Source organism: Ambystoma mexicanum, chromosome 7q (assembly GCF_040938575.1).
Source record: "Ambystoma mexicanum isolate Mex_15411 chromosome 7q, UKY_AmexF1_1, whole genome shotgun sequence".
In the NCBI taxonomy this organism is placed as follows: Eukaryota; Metazoa; Chordata; class Amphibia; order Caudata; family Ambystomatidae; genus Ambystoma; species Ambystoma mexicanum.
In genome coordinates this window covers 158,117,174-158,139,254 of record NC_090941.1, presented here as the reverse complement: position 1 = coordinate 158,139,254, position 22,081 = coordinate 158,117,174, and the positions used below count along the sequence as shown (strand labels likewise).

Sequence of the window (22,081 nt, the reverse complement as noted above, 5' to 3'; positions counted from 1 at the left end):
TAACTATTTACATGACCATGATGTGAATGGTCTCAGAGTGGACAGTAAGATTTCCCTCACTGAGACAATTTTGTTATTTAAAAAATGTTTCCCTCTTGAAGTAAAGGCAGTTGGACAGGTACAAAGAAATGCACGAAATCTGCACCATTTTTGTAATATTTGCAACTCGTGCTCGTTACACTTGGGTGTCAAATGTTGGTATAGTAACATGGTGCACAATTGATGACGCCGAGGTCCTGCACAGGAGTAAAGTCCTGAATTGATTATACTGGGAGACTGGGAGAGGAGACTTGCACTTAGTAGGGGCTAGATAAGGAAAAGCCACACTGGCTTATCTGAGGAGACTGACCATTCACTGGACGCAGACACTTTGTGAGAGTGTGATCTTCGATGGTGAGGTATAAGTACTGCTGAAGGTCACACAGGGTTGCACATTTACATTAGTGTTTGGAGAAGGAAGAGATACATGCTTCAGGAAGGATTTCAAATCAGGAAAATTAAATACATATGGGTGTAAAAGCAGGCTTGGGAGGATGTCAATATTGCCTCAGTTGAAAAATAATGTATTTAAAAAGCAATATCATAGTGTGTTGGTAGCCTGGGAGCTGTGTTAGGTAATTTCCCTGCAATGGAAGGCAACTGGAAAAACTTAGTTGAGGCATTCCATTTTTAAGCTTTACAGGAGGAGTGGGGTTAAGGGCACAGATTGGGAGGGAATGGGGTGCAGGGAACCCCTCTTAAAAGAAGAGCAAAAACTAGATGGAATGCAGCTGCTGGTATTTTTGCTGGCAGCGTTTCAATATGAGCTAGATCCATAGTGGTGTGGGATGTATTGACCCACTCTGCTGTGCTATGTGGCATCACACTGATAGTTATGGTGCAAGAAACAGCAACAATGGCGGCAAAACTTTTGTGCGTGCCAAAAACCTACAAAAAACGCGTGTTTGAACACACAAAAAGAGGGATGCACAACCTGCCACCGATGGTGCATGTGTGGTGGAATAGAACACACACTACAGAAAATGTGCCAGTGGGATCCATGACCAGCAAACAGAGTGCAGAGAGAGAAGCAGCACTTTGCAAATGAAACTCCAAAGTGTGTCTATAAATGACATTGGCTTTGTGGCTAAAAATTCCAAAATGTCTATACACAACACTTCTCAACATTTAAAATCTTGCGTGGTACTCAAATTCATGTAATGTTATGAAGCATTGTGAACCTACAAAGTCCTAAGTGTAAAGAGTAAAACATTGTCTCAGACAAACTGGATTGTCTGTAAGCTGACAGCCCCTGTCAAAATCTGTGTGCAGTAACCTGGGCTACCTGTGAATGACAGCTGTCAGATGAGCTCCTGATGAAACTTCAAAGTATTTAAACTAAAAGTCTGCTGGATTAGCAAACATAAAAGGATTGTTGCTAAAAGGAATACAGATCTTAGTTGTGTTTTTGATCCTACAGATGTAAAGCTAAGAAAGTAATGTATTTGTGTGATTTGATGCAACAAGTTTGGTTTTTGCTGGATTTTCAATTAAGAATAAATTAGCCTGGCTGAGCTAGAACCCGTTGGAAGTGGAAAAACAGGTTTCTTCCAAGGGGAGGGGAGATCCTCTCAGCAGAAACTCACTGGTAGATGATAAGTGTGGGTTAGACCAGACTCTTGTCTACAGAAAGAGAATGAACAATAGCAGAGCCTTCAGCCCAGGAAACGGAGGAGTGAAAGGGGTCGTAAACTGCTCCTGCAAGGAAGTTCCCAAGGGAGGGGGCTGCTCCTGGACTGCATGGAGAGACAAAGGGGCAGGACCATTTGCTGTTAAGCATGAACAATCCGATCCCAGCTCACAGGGGAAAGCTTAGTTAAGCCGGCCGATGCACCCATTTTGTGATGTCATTTGAAAGGATAAATAGAGACAGCTGCCAACACATAGGGACTCACTGATCCACTCACTTTCCTGATTCAGGCGAAGCACTCTGATCCAGCATTCTACATCCAGCTTTAACATCCTTCCAGATCCAGATGCCAAGACTCTTGCAGCAGTAGAGAACTATTGACTTCCAGCAAGGCCTACATTCTCAAACTTTTTCTCACAACCCAGTGAAGTGCTGTGGTGTGGGAAAGCATTTTGAATCAGTATCCTGAAACTCCCTAGCTTGCTCCCACAAGGCTTGCCTCAGTAACTCGCTATCCAGCTGAATGAAATACCCACAAACAAGAAGGGCAGATCCTGTGCAAATCCGGCGACCGGCCTAGCTGATCCAGTCCCATGCCTTATATGCTGTCCTTCCTTGACAGATCCAATCCATGACCAGAACTGACAGTCCAATTTAATAACTTATTCTGTGAGTATTAATAGGAAGAACAGTGACCCATAATATATCTGCATTGTATGATCCCAATCTCAAACTCATCCCATCTTTAATTCAGAACCATAGTATTGCTAGAAATATCTTTGTGCTGACTCTTTTCTCATCTGTGTTATTAAACCCTAAACTTCTTATTGATTTGATTAAGAAAAGTAAATCCCAGGAAGAAGAAGAGTATCCACAATAGGCGGGTTACGCTGATCACATGACTAAGATACATCTGTGGCATTCGCATTTTCATAGTCATAATCTAGTGTAATCAACCCATCTGTCATTTTCAAAAGTGCAGTTCTGTTTTCCCTTCTCGCGCCTACTTTGCAAAAACGTCTCTCATGAAAACCTCTTTAACTCCCCCAGTTTTTATGATAGAAGCAAAATTTCAACTCCTACTTGTACCTAACATCCTTAGCTATTCATAGAACCCAAAACAGTGCAGTTCACCCATTATAGCGAAAAACACACAAGGAAAGGTTTGCAGCGAATTGAAATTCTGTAAGGTTTTTACACATGTGAATTAGCTTTAAACTGCTTCCCACTTGGACTTTGAGATTTCAAATGTTTTCTTTTGACTAAATCATTGTTTGTGATTGTGTGCAACTGTTCAAAGCGGCTCCCATAGGAATTTATAATAATTTAAGTATTTTTTTACCACATTTGGTGTTTTGGCTCAGTCAATTCCAAAGACAATTTCAAAGCCATTCTGGCAGCTGAAAAGTCAATTCCGTTTTTCTCTTGTGTTTGAAGGGGGAAGGTGGGAGTGATATTCTGTTTGATTTGTGCAATTCCTGATTACCTGCTCTCTCCTCACATCTATTTCATTGCCTATTGGGGGGTTGAGGGGTGTTGCAGGGAGAACCCCTAACCATAGTGCCATCTGTTTCAAACCAAACCAAAAGTATTTTCTGTGCTGCATTTGCTTTTGTGCTCATTATTTGATTCCTAGTGTATTAAAGATATTATTCAGTGTTCTGTCACCCCATTGGTGATTGTTGTTTACCTATTAAAATATATTGTGATTAAATTCTAAATACATAAATAAATATTTACCTTTGCAAACTAGCCTGATTCCTGGTTCTGTGTGACCGGGGGGAGGGACTCTCTGGAGAAGGGTGTGATATGAGTGGTATATCGTTCAGAATATTGAACTTATAGATAAAATAAATAAGGGTTTAATTTGCACACTACATGCTGGGCGAGACTTGGGTGTGTGCCAGATTGAAATCACTTACAGTGGTTTTAGCTATGCAAATTGAGGGCAGCACAACATTATTTCAGTGCATTTTCCTCCAGTTGCTTAATAGTGGGGTGTTTTAACTGAGTAACCTTTAACACTAGAAGCATATTCATAGGGTGTTATTTTAATAATACAAGCTTTGTGGGTTGCGGCGAAGGTATGGGGGAGGTAGAAGAGTCTGTTTGAAGGGTTGGAGTAAATGGGCTAGTGGAAAAGGTGTGGGTGTAAGTGGTTATGCGTGAGGTGAAAGGTGCAATATGATCAAGGTTAGTAGGTGAGAAGCTTGGAGTGAATGGTTGTGGGCATCAAGTTTTGGGACAATGGGTTATGATAAAAGGTTTATTTTTTGGGGAGGCACATTTGTAATCATTTTCACGAATATTCTTTAAATGTTTACTAACATGAAGAAAATGGTTCTTAAGGGGAAAGAAACACTAGGAAGTAACAGATACGTAGGTTGTTTATTCAAAAATCATGTTTGAAATTCCCAAATATCGGAGGGCCCGAGCGGGGGGGGGGGCGCTCTTTCTTGGTTCTGGCCCTCACTTTGTGCAATTCCCTCTCTCTGATCTCCAAGGTACGGTAGATTATCTCCAATGTCAGCATTTGAAACGTCATCTCCCAATGGCCCTCACACTTGCTTGCTCGTATAACGCTTAGATGTCTTCTGGCCTTAGTTTGCGCTTTATGTGCAAAAGAGATGGGTATCCCCTACATCGCGGATATAGGGGAAACTAATAAAATTAAAATACACAGGGGGGTTATGTCACACTGAACCATGCCAATATTCTCAATCCATTACATTTATATGACTTCTACTGGTTGATTAGAAGGTAGGCTAGGTCAGAAAAACAAGAAAACCAACATATATTCCATTTTTATTAAGACATAATTAATATGAAAAAACCATATACCAAAACATCTGTAATAAAATTCATCTAAAACATCAGGTATTCGTTAAAAAGCACAACAACATTAAGGGGAACATGGTCCCTAACATAACAGTGCAAATAGGCTATGGACTCTATGGCAGTGTATCACAAGTGAGGAACAGAACTCACTCCACGTGATCCAAGGTTCACGAGGGATGAGGCAGTGACTCTCTAAGGTATCCAATAAAGTGCAACACAAGTGCAAAGAAAAAATAATCCATCAAGATTTAAGTGCATTTGCGCTCTATAAATTTGATACCATACCAGGAAAACCAGCAAGGCTTCTCCTTGGCTTGTCTGCCCTCCCTCCCCACAAACTGTTTCCTTTGCTTGGTCAGTACACTGACCCAAAGACTGGGACCGTCCCAGATTCAACAAGGTGAAATATGTGAACTTTAACAGAAATCAGCAGCAGTGGGTAAGGGATATAGGGACGAGAGCAAACAGGGAGAGCGAAAAGGACAGACATGTAGTGGGCATGGAGTGGAACAAGACAGAAATAATGGGCAGGCGCTTGCGCTTTAATGAAAGGACATAAGGAAAGGCTGAAAAAGCTGATGAATAAATGTTTTTAAAATATTAGACACTGATTGCGGAATGGTGGAGTGGAGTCCAGGGTTAGGACTGGAGCCCCAAATGTTCACCAGCTGTCTCGCCCCACTACCATAGAAGCAGTCATCTTGTGGGTGTCATGTGCCCACAACCATTGAAGCCTAGTGATTCTTACTGGCCAATGTTAATAGGGGGAGCACTTGAAAAAAACACAAAGATGTCATGACTTCATGGGATGTGTGGATGCTCCTCTTGGATTTGGGAGTTTTGCAAAGGAGAGTCAGAGCTGGTTTAAAATAAGACACATCCTAGGGACTGGCAAAGGGAAAAACAAAGTTTGACCTGGACTGGCACCCTTACTTCATGAGGCAATAGGAAACAAGGTCATGGAACCAATTCACAGATACGCTGCGTACGGACATCAGGGGACTATAAAAGAATTATCCACAGTTAACCTGCATATTTTCAGACCCCTGGCAGATAGACATGTGTGCCCTGCAGGTGTGCTACTTTATTCTGAATTACTTATCTTGCTCATGGAATGTTACATCAATAACCATTAAACTAGTTTAACTGGAGGCTATGTAAAGGGAATTCACTGCACATTTTCTAAATTGGTGCCCGAGGTAAAACGAGGAAGTTTACGATCATAAATGTTTCATTTTCATAGTCCCAATCCTCTATCAATCATCCTTCGATAATGCAAGCGCATGCAGCACCGATGATCTGGAAATAAAAGGCATATAGCTGGCACATAACAGAAGCAACAACGGTACATGCAGGAAGCGTGACCTTTGCCGCGCGCCCAAGGAGATCACGCGGCAGCATTCTAGCTGCGCAGCGAGACAATCGCTTGTAAGATGCCTGGCGACTCGCGTTAGACTGACTGCGTAGCAAAAACACAAGCTCACCTTTTCACTTTTGAAGAAGACGAATGTTCTGTGATTGGCTCGTCCCAGTGCTGATGGGCAAAACTGAACGGGAACGTCCATAGTAGAATGAGGCGGTACCATCACCTGTGTAAAAAACACAAAATAGGTTTTTATTGTTTCTGTATTCTGTGTGTATGTACTCCTACTGTGTGTATTCTGTAACCATGTTGTTCTCAAGAAACGCGCCCAGATACCCCTGGGTTCGGTGCGCTATATAAGCAAATAAAACAAATACGTAAGTTTCATGGCAACAGTGGGAGCAGTCCCAAAATAAATGGGGGGGAACTCATTAACATACCATTTGAATGTAGTGTCACCAGAAATTAGAATATCAAGGTCCCCTTGGAAAAAGTGGGGGGATTTAAAAAAAAAAAAAGTGGGGGGGACTCCATCCACCCGCATGTACCCTCCGCTTGAGCCCTAAGCTTAGGTATTTTCGGTATTCAGCCGGCATGAATCAGTTGAGGACGGTCAAGCGTGCTGCAGTAACGGCAGCACCTGTTTGATTACCCCTGTACAAACCAACAACACAAAACCTCTGACTGTTAAAAACAAGCACTGGCAATAATTTTGGCGTATTTAGTTGTTAATTGCATTTTACATTTAGCATGGAGGGAAGGAATGAGTAATGACAGCACGAGAAAGAAGAAATGTCAGCATGGAAGGGAATGAAGGGCATTGCGGGGGGAGGGAGGTGAGGGAAGAAGTGAGGGGGAGAAATAAATTGCAACACGAGAGAGAATATAAAAATCCAATCGATGAAAGATAGGACAGCAACAGTGCAAGGGAGCATTGGGCTACATTTGAAGGAAGAAGTATCAGTGCAAATGGGGGAGGAGGGAAGAGTGAGCGCAAATGGGGGAAGGAGGGACATAGCAATGGGGTAAGGAGCGAAAGAGCAATAGGGAAAGGAGCGACAGAGGAAGGGGGAAAGGAGCGACAGCGCAAGTGGGAAAGGAGCGACATAGCAAGGGGGAGAGGAACGACAGCGCAATGGGGAAAGAGCAATGGGGAAGGAGCTCCAGGGCCCAGGTGAAGGAGCAACAGCACAAAAGGGATTGAGCAACAGCACAAAAGGGGTGAGGAGAGACAATGCAAGTGGGAGGAGAAACAGCGCAAAGAGGAGGAGGGACAGCGCAAAGGGGGAGGAGGGACAGCGCAAAGGGGGAGGAGGGACAGCGCAAAGGGGGAGGAGGAACAGTGCAAAGGGGGAGGAGGAACAGCGCAAAGGGGGAGGAAGGAAGCAAAAGGGCGGGAGGATGGAAGCACAAGGGGAAAAAGCACAAACGGGAACGTGGGATAGCACAAGGGGGAGGTGGGACATCACAAAGGGGGGAAAGGAGCAACAGTGTACGTAGGGTGTACATCTGTTGGTTGTATGTATAATTTCAGCCTGGTCTTAGTTGTCCTATATTGTAGTTTTGCTCTCACTGGGGCTCATTTTCGACCCGGTGCAGATGTCCTCAAATGAAATCTGACACTTCGTCATAGTCATGGAGGAATACATTCTGATACACTTTTCCCCATGTTTTATGCAACTGCACAAAGCAGTAGGACAAAGGGCATTTCTACCCATTTCAACGTACATTCAAAAATGGGATCTGCTTTGAAAAGTGCTTCAATCGTGTTTCTTTCGGGAGCAGGGGAATGTACAATGCGTAACCAAGTCATTCATGACCCTGTGATGCCATTTTAAATGTGTATCCCTCCAACAGAGAGAGACATGCTTGAACGATGTGCACAGCACACTCAGCACAAATGTTTTTCCAACAATAAAAACATAAGGCAGATATGAAAACCCTGGGATCTGAGCATTATTGCATTTCAGGCATCATTTTTTGGAGGGGTGCAGTACCACTGACAACATACAGAGATCCTCTCAGATTTCTTATGAGGGCCTCTGTATGCTGTCACTGGTACTGCATCACTCCAAAAAATAGTGCTTGTATTGTAACCTACGTATAGTATAGCTCAACTGGGCCAGGAAAGTAGCCCAACTCCCTCTGGCTTCTCCGAAAAGAAAGATCACTACCGGCCCCAGCTTTGAAAGGGACACACATCCATTTCAAATTGCATCCCAAATTCAGGAACGGGAAGCACTTTGAAATGTGCATAAATCATGTTTCGATTGGGAGCAAGGGAATGCACATCCAGGTCATTTCTAACCCCAAAATGCTATTTTTAATTTCTATCCCTGCAACAGAGATAGAAATGTTTGAAAGACATACACAACACACTCAGCGCACACACGTTTTTCCAACAATGAAAACATAAGGCAGATATGAAAACCCTGGGATCTGAGCATTGCATTCCAAGACAAACATTTTTTTAGAAAAGTACAGTACCACTGACTGACAAAATAAAGAGGTCTGCTCAGATTTCCTATGAGGACCTCTGTATGTTGTCATTGGTACTGCACCTCTTCAAAAAATAATGTTTTATTGTAAAAGTACCCGGAAAGCAAAAACATACCTGTAGCACAAGCGCCAGGAAAGTATAGGCCAAATATAGTCCAACTCCCTCTGGCTCTGAAACGAAAAATCACTACCCAGCCCCAGCTTTGGAATGGACACACGCGACATACTACCCTACTCCTGACTGGGAAAAATAAGCTAAACAAGCCATTATTGGATTACATTGGTTTAAGAAAGAAAAAAAAACATTTAGTTCATTGGCAAATTATGCCAGTTGTCAGCATTTCCCACCACAAAGTCTGCTTTCCGCCCCCAATCTATCTCTCTTCTCTCTAGCATTGGTGTTGGTGGTATTTTGGTGGCTGTGGCGCAAAAATGCGGCAAAAACAACTAAGTGGAGCTCGGGCTCCTCCTTTTTTCACGAACACTGAGAAATGGAACATAGCTTTTAGTTATCTTGCATGGATTCAAAGCACTTCCTCACCTCACATAAAATTAAGCAAAAAAAGGGAAGGCGGCAGGTGTGCGTGCGCGGGAAACCGATCTCGCAGCGCAACATCTGATCGCCATCTTGCTCTATCATCTCTCTCTCTCTCTCTCTCTCTCCCACACACTGGCATTCACACAGAGGAAATGAGGTTGCCGAGGCCCCCTTGCAGAACTGCATTAGCTTGATTTACAGCTTCATCTCAATAGAAGGCGCCAAAGGGGGCACAGTGTGAGCAAGCTCAGGGGGCTGTGGCTTCTGCGGGCTGACAATGTAAACACAGCCCTGCGGAATGCCATTGTTAAATAAGTATTTGTCATCCTGCGGGATGTGCATACGTTTTCAGACATGCCAGAGCGTCCAGGGACGAGATCCAATCATGCTTATTGGATACAGCTGTGTTAGATAGGATGTATAGTTGCACTCTGGGTTCTAGAGGTAATTAGACCACGGGTGCCTGTCAAGTGCAGATTTGCAGTGCACACGAGGCACGCCACTGCTCCACATGAGACAATGGCGGTGCGAGTTACATGAATTTAAAGTTGTAGCTCATGGGAACCGATTTTGTATCCAGACAACAAATCTGCTGATTTCCAACCAGGCATAGTTATTAACTAGGGGGACTGAATTACCAATGTATCCTTCTGTGTCCTTGAGCCTCCTGTCTCCACAGACTCAGATGGCCCAAACAACAAACAATCGAGTGAGAACATTACACACAATACACCTGGCAAGGGTGGAACCCAGCACTGCATGGATTGCACAATGATATTCATGAGAAATGTAGATGTGATGGCTCTGAATTGTGATGCATGCATATTATTAATAACATCACCTTTTCGGCATTTAAAATTTTAGTCAGTCCCTGCTTCTTCCTCCACATTACCAATGTCTGCTTCTGGTCAACATGAACAACATCTGAGTTGTGTGGAATCAAGAGTAACCGTCCTGCTCCCCCCAACAATGTTTCCTCCCCACCATTTTGTGAGTCCAGGTCCTTTGCCAAAGGATAACGGGAATTACAATCTGGAAATGTTATGCTCTAAATCAATGTGCCTACCCTGATTTCCAATTTCCCTGTAAATTGCTAGGTATAGGTGTGAAGAAAACATTATGTGGACAATTAATGATATTATCCAAGTTGTATGAAAAGATTTGAGCGCATGGTAGATTTGACCGAATTCGGTCAATAGCATTAGTTTGCATTTTTTCGAACAATTTGGGTTCGAAAATACCGAACATGATGAGCTGGGGCTGCAGGCATCACCCTGCTCCCCAAGTTTGGCATCTGCGGCCTCGAGGGTTGCAGGGGTCCCCCCCCGCTTCCTTAACAATGGAGGCAGGGGACAAAAATTGAGCGTGCCCCCATTTAAAATGAACGGTCGAAAGCGGGGTCCCAAGCACTTTTACTGCCGGCAGTCTGCCCGCGAACAAAACGTTTGCAGGCATATCACCCAAATCCAAATCAATCTCTGTACAAGAGTTGAAAATGTCATTTGGAGGTACATAAGCCAGTGACACAGTGCTGTTGCTGCTCTATTGCCCATCTAGTTGTGGGGTTCACAAATCAGACCTTGAGGGCTGCAAACTGATGAAGGTTTCTCAATATCCAGAACGGGAATTCATGAAGCATATCTGCTAACAGTAGATAAGATACACATGGGAAATAATGTAATATTGGGATTATCCTGAAAGCTTCATAGGTGGCTGGCTTGAGTTCAATTGCGATTTGCGCACCACTGAACTAGGTTAACCCTGTGGCTTCTGGGATACAAGGAACACACTTACCTGCTGCCAAAATACCCCTCTGTGGAAGATGGGTGGGCTCTGTGATGCAAGACTTCTAACCAAAGCAACAGAGTTAGAGGGTGCCGTGCACTGCCAGACTAGTGGTGCACATGGAGTGAACCCAGGGGTGGACTGGCCTATAGGGAACTCTGGCGTTTTCCCAGTAGGCCTCTGCATCCTGGACCTCTTTTGGATGCAATTCCCGATTTTTCCCATAGGAACAGGGTTGTGTCCTTGTTGAAAAATGTGTAACATGAGGCCACTTCTGAACATTATTTCCGGGACCTCTTTGGGTTCCCTGTCCACCCTGGAGTGGGCCATTCCTTTACTTCTTGAGATCTTGTAATTATTGTCAGGTACTGCATAGGGAGGCACTTCTCCATCACCTGCTGCCTTTAGAGAAATCGTTCCCTGTATCCCTTTTCTGCAAGAAACCATTTTAGGATTACCACTATCGAGGCAGATGCTCCTTTGAGTTCACACTATGGGATAATATATGTATTGGGGTTATCTTGCCTGGCATTCATGCACTATTCATCACGTCTGTGCCACTTATTCTGACCATCTGCACTGTATGCTGCTGTCGCCCTTTAAGATAGGACTGCAGATCATGTCTGTGCCACTCATGTGGACCCCCTGCACTGTTTACTGATGACGCCATAAAATGGGGCTGTGCATCATGTATGTGCCACTTATTTTGACCCTCCGCATTGTATGCTGATGCCACCCTCTTAATAGGGGGTCAGGCATACTGTATGTCTCTGCTAGCACTTCTGTAACTATGATTTCTCACAAAGCACTTCTGTAACTAAAGTAACCCTTCTTAACAGCGCCACGATGCCCAAGGGCAGCTGTGCGCTTTACAAATGCAAATAAATAAAATAAATAAATAAATAAAATATTCTCAAAAATGAGTCAGAGTGTGAAAAATACTGCACACTTGTCCTGGTAAGGGTAAAAAAATAGGTATTTTAAATACCTTCTTTTTTAAAATAACACCCTTCTAAGAGTTAACATTGCATGAAGTATTTACTGCATGGGGTTAGTAGGGGTCATTTACCTTATACAGTCATCAGTATGCACTGCAATGTCAATATCCATCCGACCCCAACTCATAATGTCAGGCATTTTAAACAGCACATGGTTTTTACTATTAGCAGCACACTCATAATGAGGCCCCTAGAAGCACTTCTTAAAAGAAATAGTGAAAAAACCCTGACCTCAGTGGGGGCAAATGCCAACAGTATCCTGATAGGGCACCACCCTGCACAATCCCCGACAGAAGAAAACATACACTACAAGTCTGCACACTTATGCCCTGTGCACAAAAAGAATGTGAGTAGTTTGAACACTGAGCCAATCAACTGACAACATTAGTGCAAAAATGCTTAATTGTGCTGGTATCAGTCAAAACTGAGCAAGCTTATCAGCCCAACAGCATCTGGCCTAAGCATCAACACATTAAGAGCAGATTTCCTCCCATGCCTGAACCTTCTCAGTTCTCAAGCCACCATTCTCAACGACCCCTTCGTGTTGGTTGAACAATATAACAACACAATTAAAACAGCTATGAACACCACTGCCCCCTTTGAAAGCAAGAAAGCGAAAAGAAAAAAAAAACAAATTCCTGGTTCGCTAAGGATCTCCAAAAACTACACACCCACAAGCGCGAGGCACTCTCCAATTGGCAAACCCATCCACAAACATCCACGCTAGAGGCTAACAAAACAATTGCTGCAGAATACAAAAAAGCCATCATCCTAGCTAAATCGTCAGCCTTTAATTCCAGAATCTCTAACGCTAAATCTGAGTCGAAAGAGCTTTTCGCCATCTTCAAAGAACTGGCCATACCTGACACCTCCATACAAGATCTGGTGAAAGACGAGGGCTGGTGCGCCAGAACACATGCTCGAAAAAATAGATCTCGTGCAGAAGAAAATTAAAACCCACTTCAACGCATTGCCTTGTGCCAACAGGCCCACGTCACCCGTGACGATCCATGACACTGAGGACACAACACCCTTCTCCTTTAGGGTAGTAACTGAGACTGAGGTACTAGACATCATTAAACAAACCAAACCATCTAACTGCAAGGGTGACATCTGCCTAGCTAATTTCATTCAAGACTGCGCAGTCACACTAGCCCCATTTATGACCACCTTTATTAATGCCTTATTTACTGCTGGCATCAACCCCGCCTGTCTCAAAGAGGCCTCTGTCCATCCCTTCAGAAGAAACCCAACCTAGTCCCAGACTCACCCAATAAATACAGACCCATCACCACCGTCCTCTATCTGCTGAAACGTTTGGACAAAGCCGCTTATTTACAAATCCAGCACTTCCTCAAAGTGAACAATACCCTTGGCAAAAGGCAATTCAGATTCTGTCCAGGTCATGGTACTGAGTCAGACCTTTTGGACCTCAAGAACTAACTAGTTGAAATTATTGACGAGGGCAAGCCTGCGCTGCTCCTGCTCCTTGATCTATCAGCAGCACTTGACCTTGTTGATCACAAGACACACGGCAATCAACTCAAAACTTCAGCACACTTCTCCCACAAGCTGGGTCAACTACTTCCTTGAAGGAAGACTCATGAGAGAGTTGTCGGACCAGGCCTGCACCCCACCAACCACCATTCACTGCAGAGTCCCTCAGGGCTCTTGCACATCACACTCCCGTTACAATATTTTCACTCTACCTCTTTTCAATGACGTGGATTATAGCGGCATAGCCTACACAAACTATGCCGACGACACCCAAGTCGTCCTCCCACTCACTGGCTCCTATGAACAGGATGCTGCAGCACTCTGTAAAATCTATGCCTCCATCCAGGCCTGGATGGCAGCTAATGACTGTCTCTCAATGGGGACAAAACCAAAATCCTCCTGGTTGGGTCCAAGGAAACCCTCAACAAGCTAGAGATTAAATACAGCTCCGTCAACATTGAGAATACCCCTATCATTGTATCACCAGCTGTGAAAACGCTAGGAGTCTACATTGACTCCTCTCTCTCCATGACCCGCCAGGTGAGTGCCATTTCCTCCTCAGCAGCACTCAACACCAAAATCATTAACGCTGTCAAACACTACCTATCAGCCAAAAACTGCTTCAATATAGCCAGAGCCACTATTGGGGCCAAACTGGACTATTGCAACGTTCTGTTTGTATGCAGTCTGCTGAAAGCCTCAACAGGTCACAAATCACACAAAACAATGCGCTCAGAGCAGTGCTAAGCATTCCAAAAAGGGAACACATCTCACAGGCAATAAGAGATGGCCACTGGCTCCCAGTTAAAGAGCGCATTATGTTTAAAACGCTAGCAATCACTCACAAGTGCCTGGCCCTCACGGCCCATCCGTATCTCTCAGAAAAATTAGTTAGAGCCACTGCCACCAGACCAAAGCGGTCCCATCTGACCAACATGCTCTCTGTACCTACCTACAAAAGAGCCAAAGCGGGAGGATCCAGCTTCCTCCGTCTAGTTCCAAAGAACTGGAATGCATTAAAAGGAATCTCTCCGAAATGTAACATCCCATGCTGCCTTCCGCAATGGTCTGAAAACAAAGCTATACAACTAGACAGCCGGCCTCAGACATAAACCACAAGATTCAACTTGTTCCACTGTAACCACGGAATCATTAAGTTGCCAGCTCTCCTCTCTTTGTCGCCTGCAAATAGTACTTCAAATCTGTAAACTTTGCACTGTTCTGTGTTTTTTCCGGTCTACTGTCACTCTCATGTAACTAAGCAAGCCCTAATGCAACAGCTCCATGATGCCCCAGGGCCACCTTGTGCACTTTACAAATGTAAATAAATAACTAAATAAATATCTGTCCTTCCATTCTCTACGAAGGGCAAAACAACTCATTGCAGGCAACAACCAGGTCTCCCCAGAATAAAGACACAAGCATCATCGTTGTTTATCCTACAATGTGTCTCTCTGAATGATTCCTAGAATTTAAGACACAAATATATCCATACAACGAACTATATTCAAAAACATACTTTTCCAATACATGCACATGAGATTAACAAATGACTTACCTCTCAGTATTGTTCCTTCTGATGGATGTTCCTCCCACGGATTCCACATCTTCGATATCCATCTCCCAGTACAGCTGCTATTTGGAAACTTTTCTGCTGCCTAAGGGCACAGACCAGCTCCGTGTTGGCTTTGCCCAAAGCCTCTAAGTACCCAGTGCCAAACAATATGTTGGGGCTAACATATATAGTCACCAACGAGAGGCAAGTAGTTTGTTCTTCTAATGGACTCCTTCCTCCCTTGGATTCCTCATTTTTGATAGACTCCCAAAGCAATACAATGGCCCGGAGGAGGGAGGATAGCAAGGACACCACCTAAACCAGAAAACATTGTAGGACAGCTCTGCCAAAACGAGTGTCCTGACCAGATATAGAATCCAAGAAATTATGCTTAGCGAACACGTGCACTAAAGTCCATGTAGCTGCTTGGCAAATATTCAGAACAGGGACTCCATGTTGCAGAGCCAAGGTCGGGGGCAACCCTCTGGTGGAGTGAGCCATAAGACCCTCGGGCACCTCCTTGCCAGCCAGATCATAGCATCATTACAAGATGCAGAGAATGATCCATCTTGACAGGGTTTGTTTGGTTACAGCCCTGACACCAGCATAACCAACGAAAAGCTGGTAGTCATTCCTGGTCGGATTGGCGAAAGACGGACACAGAAGGTAAGGAGGGGGACTGGGGTTAGTTGTATGTGTGTGTTGGTGTATGTGTGTGTATGTCTATGTGTGAGTGTGATTGGGGGAAGGAGGGACAACGGGATGGATAGTAGACCAGGGGTGTGCCCTGCAGAACACAGGGTAAGTAGTGGGGGCGGGGTTTCGAAATAACTTTGTTTTTTCTCCGCTGAACATTTCTGACTTGGCCCACACACCTAACTACAGATCTGGTGTAAGAGTTACTCTGCATTTCATCTACTGCACGAGATGCTACCTATTTAAGGGCCTTAAGATCACAGTGTGCAGCTGGAAGTGGGCCGCTTTGGCAAGGTGCCCAGTCCTATCTTCAGGAAACCTGTCCTGGACATCCAGCCTGTTGCACAACTTGGGCTTCTCCTTGAACTTCAGGAAGTCTCAGGTTTCGTTGTTCCAGTCAGATTTATGGGAGTGATCTTGGACACTTGCATGTGTCAGCGATTCCTGCCCAAGGACAGAGTGGCGAACAGCTACAAGATGGTCCACATTTTCCAACTACAGGTAAGAGTTCCAGCCTTGTCTTTTCTGAACTTGCTGGTTATTATGGGTTCCTGCATCCTTGTGGTGCCAGAGGCCAGCTGCACATGACGTTGCTGCAGTAGCTTCTGAGTTCACTATCATCGCAGCTTCAGGCACAAACATCAGACCTTCTATTAGTCTGAGAGAGATTGACCTGTGACCTACAGTGGTGGTCTGTGAAGGACAAGCTACTAAAAAAGTGTTGTTATTTCATCAACCATGACCACAAATGACTCCTGTCACTGGTGCATGCCTGAAAGGCTGGAACGCTCACATCCAAGACTTTACAGTGAGCAAACTGTAGTCCCCATCAGAATGCTGTGAGCACATTGATCTGCTGCAGATCTCTGTGTTGCTGCCACCCTACATCATGGGGTAGACACCATATATATGCTTGTTACTGGATATTTGCATCTGTGTGTTGCTGCCATCCTGCAACATGGGGTAGGCACCATGTATATGCCCATTGCTGGACTTTTTGCATCTGTGTGTTGCTGCCACCCTGCAACATGGGGTAGGCACCATGTACATGCCTATTATTGGACTTATTGCATCTGTGTGTTGCTGCCACCCTGCAACATGGGGTAGGCACCATGTATATGCCTGTTGCTGGACCTTTGCATCTGTGTGTTGCTGCCACCCTACATCATGGGGTAGACACCATATATATGCTTGTTACTGGATATTTGCATGTGTGTGTTGCTGCCATCCTGCAACATGGGGTAGGCATTACGTATATGCCTATTGCTGGACTCTTGCATCTGTGTGTTGCTGCCATCGTGCAACATGGGGTAGGCACCATGTATATGCATATTGCTGGACTTTTTGCATCTGTGTGTTGCTGCCACCCTGCAACATGGGGTAGGCTCCATGTATATACCTGTTGCTGGACCTTTGCTTCTGTGTGTTGCTGCCACCCTACATCATGGGGTAGGCACCATGTATATGCCTATTATTGGACTTTTTGCATCTGTGTGTTGCTGCCATCCTGCAACAGGGGGTAGGCACCATGTAAATGCCTATTATTGGACTTTTTGCATCTGTGTGTTGCTGCCATCCTGCAACATGGGGTAGGCACCATGCATATGCCTATTGCTGGACTCTTGCATTTGTGTGTTGCTCCAGCCCTGCAACATGCGGTAGGCACCATGTATATGCCTATTATTGGACTTTTTGCATCTGTGTGTTGCTGCCACCCTGCAACATGGGGTAAGCACCATGTGTATGCCTATTATTGGACTTTTTGCATCTGTGTGTTGCTGCCACCCTGTAACATGGGGTAGGCACCATGTGTATGCCTATTATTGGACTTTTTGCATCTGTGTGTTGCTGCCACCCTGCAACATGGGGTAGGCACTATGTATATGCCTATTGCTGGACTCTTGCATCTGTGTGTTGCTGCCGCGCTGCAACATGAGGCGAGGCTCAATGGATATGATTATCTTGTAGTTCTCATTTGCACTTTGTGTATGTTGTATTACCGTTACACGTTCTACAATGTTATAACTCACCTCTTACGCTTCCTTGCCTGTAACATGAAGCATCGAAACTAATGTAGTTAGCTAAAGCGCCTAGATACCTGAGAGTTTTGTGCGCTATTCAAATAAACAAACATACAAACATACATACATGAGAGTAATCAGGCTGGCCCTGTTGACTATTCTCTTCTCTGTGAAGGGCAAGACTGTGTTGGTCCTAACAGCACTATAGCCATGTGTTACCTCAACAAGTGGGGTGATGTGAGCTCCTTGACTCTGTGCAAAGAAGCAATGAAATTGTGGTTCTGGGCTCTGGGGAACAGCATGTCACTGACAGTGACCCACCTGGCCTGCAAGGACAACATGCTGGTGGGTGTATTGAGCAGAAAGCTTTAGACCTCCCACGAGGGGTAGCTCTCCTAAGAGTTCCTGGCAGCAGGTTTCTCCCATTGGGTTACTCCAATGGATCTCTTCACTTCCAATGTGAACAGGAAGTGCAAGTGGTTATGTTCAAGGGACTTCCCTTGTCAGGGAGCTCTAGGGATCACTTTGACAGTCGAGTGAGACCAGCTCTAAGCATTCACACTGATCCCTACCATATCGTTGGCTCTCAGGAGACTGCACCCGTTTGGGTCCATAATGATCTTGATTGCTCCAGACTGGGCCCAGAGAACGTGTTACTTAGTGTTGCTGGACATGGCGATCTGCCCGCCTTGGCATCTACCACAGAGTAAAGACCTCCTTGCCCACTCAGAGGAGAGAGTTGCTGCACCTGACCTCTGCAGTTTGAACCTTCATACCTGGCTGTTGGAAGGCTAAGGTATAAGAAGTGGGATTTGTCATATAACGTTATGGATGTATTCCTCTTGGCCAGAAGGCCTGCCACCAAATCCAACTATGCCTGCAGGTTGTGCACGTTTTTGGCTTGGTTCGCGGAAAGGGTCTGGACCGGTTTACTTTCTTCACATACCCTGTGATGAATTTTCTTTTTCTTTTGCTCAGCTGGGCCTGCAGATGGTTCTACGATGTTGCCCAGCAGGCGATTTGATCAAATCCTGGTTCACTGAGACCGATCACGGCGCTGCAGAAAAACATTATTTCCCATGCACGCACCCTCCCCACCATCCTCCTATGTGGGGGACACCCTTAATCTCCCCTGCCCCCCACCCAGAATTACCCAAAATGACCGGAACAAAATGACCAAGTGCGTTATTTGGCCGAATTTAGGTCGTTCGATAATTCCAAATGGCCGAAAAGTTCAACCAGATCATGCATTCGGTGCTGGCGGCTGCAGGATATCCCCTGCACCCTTGCTCACTATGATGAAAGCCACCATGCATCTCCCCTTCAGGGATGTGCTAAGACGCCTCTGCCATGACAGAACACATACTAAAGGACAACTTGACCAGAGAACATGGGTCTACTATGGAGATCACTGGAGATCCAGGCTTGAAGAGCTGAATATCTTCCTCTCCCATTCATCAAGTCTATTTCTCTCCCCATCGGGCGGTTGGGGGATGAGGCAAAAATGGTAAGTAGAACATCCAAGTATAATTTCCATAAGGGATTGGGTTGTGATTGGGTCTCTACAGTCAGGTAGACAACTTATACCGAACTGTAATGCAAGTGATTGTCAACAGTTATTTGATGCATGGTATACCATTGGCTATCAAACTAGAAGGCTCTTCATTTTATGGCCTTCTATAATTGGTTGGCACACTTGCACCCTTCTGGAACTTTCGGTTCACTAGCAGCACGTAAACTGTTACCCCAGGTGTCAGTGGGTGGACTTTGACCGTGTCTCCCCACCCAATTGGCACAACATCTCTCATCGACCATGCCTTCTGCCATGGAGATTGTTTTTGAACTTCGTCTTGCAAAGTATCCTTGCTCCTGGAAATATAAGGGAGTGTGAGCATGCGCTATCTCAAGTCTAGAGCTGCATGGCGACCTTCTATTTCCATCCATAGCCCACATGACAGGAGACCCATATTCGGCTCCTTTTCTAGCATTTAATTGTATTAAATGAATAAAACTTGACACTCATAGTGTTCTTTCTTTGCACCTTAACAAGGGACGATTCAGCATCTCACGTTCCCTGTTCTTCAAGGATAGAGAACCAATTCTTGGCCGCTCCAGCCTTTGACACCAGGCCAGACACGCTTTCTTGGTCTTTCCTTGATTCCAGCTGCTTTCTCGCTGAGATACAAGCTTTCGATCTGTCTTTCTCTGTGGGTCTGAGCTTACTAAATATGTGACACTGATGCCCAATTTTTATATAATGTGGGCACTGCCTGCAGTCCATTCACTATGTACAGCTAGCTTCTATGATTACTTAGTCTACTTGCATTGCTGCATCTGTACAGTTATTAAACGGCTTGCATTTTCTACAGTGCTCTTCACACATTTAATCTTCACTTTGCATATGAAAGTGTACTTGATTCTTTATTTCGTCATCAGTTTCATTTTCATATTCTTTCGGGAATCTTCTCCAAGAGATTGTCATCTCTAGGAGGATACATCAGATAGGGTTTTCTTAGTGGATACCTGTTCATGAAGGCTCCCCGGGGAATAGGCACAACCACTGGTGTCATGCATGGTGCGACGTCTGGCTTCCAGCATATAGAAAAGATGGGGGCGGGACTTCTTGCAGAGGCATTCGGCTACTCCTCTACAATGTATTCTACCTTTCCTCACTTTCTCTCAGAAACTCACCGTCTCCAGAGCCCTGATTCTCTCCAGGCTGGACTACTGCACCAGCCGCTTTCTCAACCTGCCTACTTCGACACTGCAACTAACCCAGAACAGGACTGCAAGACTTATCCTTGGCCTCAAGCCCAGGGACCATATCTCTCCAACCCTGAAATCTCTCACTGGCTCCCGGTGGCTGCAAGGATCAAGTTCAAGACCCTCTGCATTGTCCACAAGTGTTTCTGGGACCGGGGCCCGAACATCATTCAACTCTCTTCAGAAATAACTTCCTTATATGGCCCTTCCCTCAGCTACCTCCAACTCTCTAGGGGTCAGACGCTTCTCAGGGCTGAGAAAGGAGGGGGTAGATCTCTCTCCTCTGTGAGTGCCTCCCTCTGGAACCTCCTCTCTGCCCCTCTCAGACTCAAGACGGACCACCTGAAGTTCCGGAAGCAGCTCAAGACCCTCCTTTTCCCCTCTGCCTTCTCTCTCTCGCTTCCTCTCTAACTACCTCTCTGCTGCACCGACTGGTTGCTTGGTTTCCTCAGAGTCTCCCTGGGAACCATGCTCCTCCACAACCAGTCTTCCTTTGCACTGCCTCCTGGTCTGCCGTACCCTTAGGGGCTGTAACTGTAACCCCTACAGCCCCCTGCCTCTGGCACTTACCTAGAGCCGCACTGCCTTGGCTGCACTCACTCAGACCCATGCTGCCCTGATCACACACGCGCTTTTCCTCTCCCTTGCACTTCCCCCTCTCCTTCCCCTTGCACTTCTCTTGTCGCACTTGCACAATCCAAATGACATAACGCCTATTAGAATTGTTTGCCTTGTCCTCCCTATGTTTTCCCTCCCTTGTCTTGTGGCACCTAGAAACACTTGTGTACAGGCGGGTTATAAATGCTTTTTCATATCATTATCATGGTCTGGGGTGGTAGCAGGAAGGGTGCCGACCTCCGGCGAGGTGTCACTTGCCCTTTTTTCACAATAAAACTCCTCTAAAACGTAATTAACTTCCCTTGGATGAAGGAGCTCCATTTGAAAAGCGACAGGGTCCCTCACCTCATCATAAATGTCCTCCAAATGGGACATGTATGCTCTTCAGAGGAGCAGGGAAAATGATGTTGTGACTCCAGCGTCAGTGGCGCAGCGAGAGCACGGCCCACGGTCAGAGAACTAAAGACGGAATGATGTGACCCTTGGACAGGACATTGAGGCATCTGCTTACAGAGTCTTTACTGGCTTGTCCAAGCGTGGTGGGCTATGATATGATATGGCATTTATAATGCACCTACACACAAGTGTTTCAATCCGATCCATCGGCTTGGCCAAAGGGTTGGTGCTGATCCCGGGGGCCACCGGGTCTACCGGTACAGATGCCTCAGGCACCGATGCCTTGGGGGAAAATGTCAACAATTATCTGCCTAAAAGCCTCTCATTCCTTCGTAGTAGAGAATTTTGTTGTGAAAGGCACCTGTTGGAACTCCTCCTTTGAGGGCTTCCCTAGAGTGGTGGCTTCTCTTCTTCGATGACAAAGAAGAACGATGCCTTGAAGACCCGCCTAGGGATTTTGACCTCTTGAGGTGGTAATTTTTTCATTGTCCTTCCGGACAGGGAACGTTACCAATGTGCCACGGTCATTGCCTGGTGACCTCAAACAGGTCAGTTTGTCACCCCTCTCCTTATGGAGACAGGTGAACAACTTTGCCTCACGTTCACAAAGCGTATTCCTGCCTATTGTGGCCTTCACCAAGACAGTAAAGGCAGATGCGGTGCGAGTCTGAAAAAGACATCTGTTGCATGCAATCGACGTAGGGTTTGAATCCCGAAGACTTTATTGGATTCGGCATGATGTCAAATAACGAAAATGGGAAGTAAAAGCGGAGAGAAAAATGTTTTAAAAATTCAAAAGAGCAGTGTTACTAGTAACAAGCAGAGTGTGCGGAAAAAAGTTACTA

The 22,081-nt window shown here is 45.3% G+C and overlaps 1 protein-coding gene across 1 annotated transcript in view; it reads right to left on the bottom strand.

Annotated features, from left to right (window-relative positions):
• The window catches only part of CFAP47 (cilia and flagella associated protein 47), a 3,369,192-nt gene that overhangs the window by 808,442 nt on the left and 2,538,669 nt on the right, over nt 1-22,081 (bottom strand). The window contains exon 55 of the mRNA XM_069639370.1: nt 5,992-6,096. Within this exon, the coding sequence (XP_069495471.1) occupies nt 5,992-6,096 (105 nt within the window). The remainder of the gene's footprint in view (nt 1-5,991; nt 6,097-22,081) is intronic.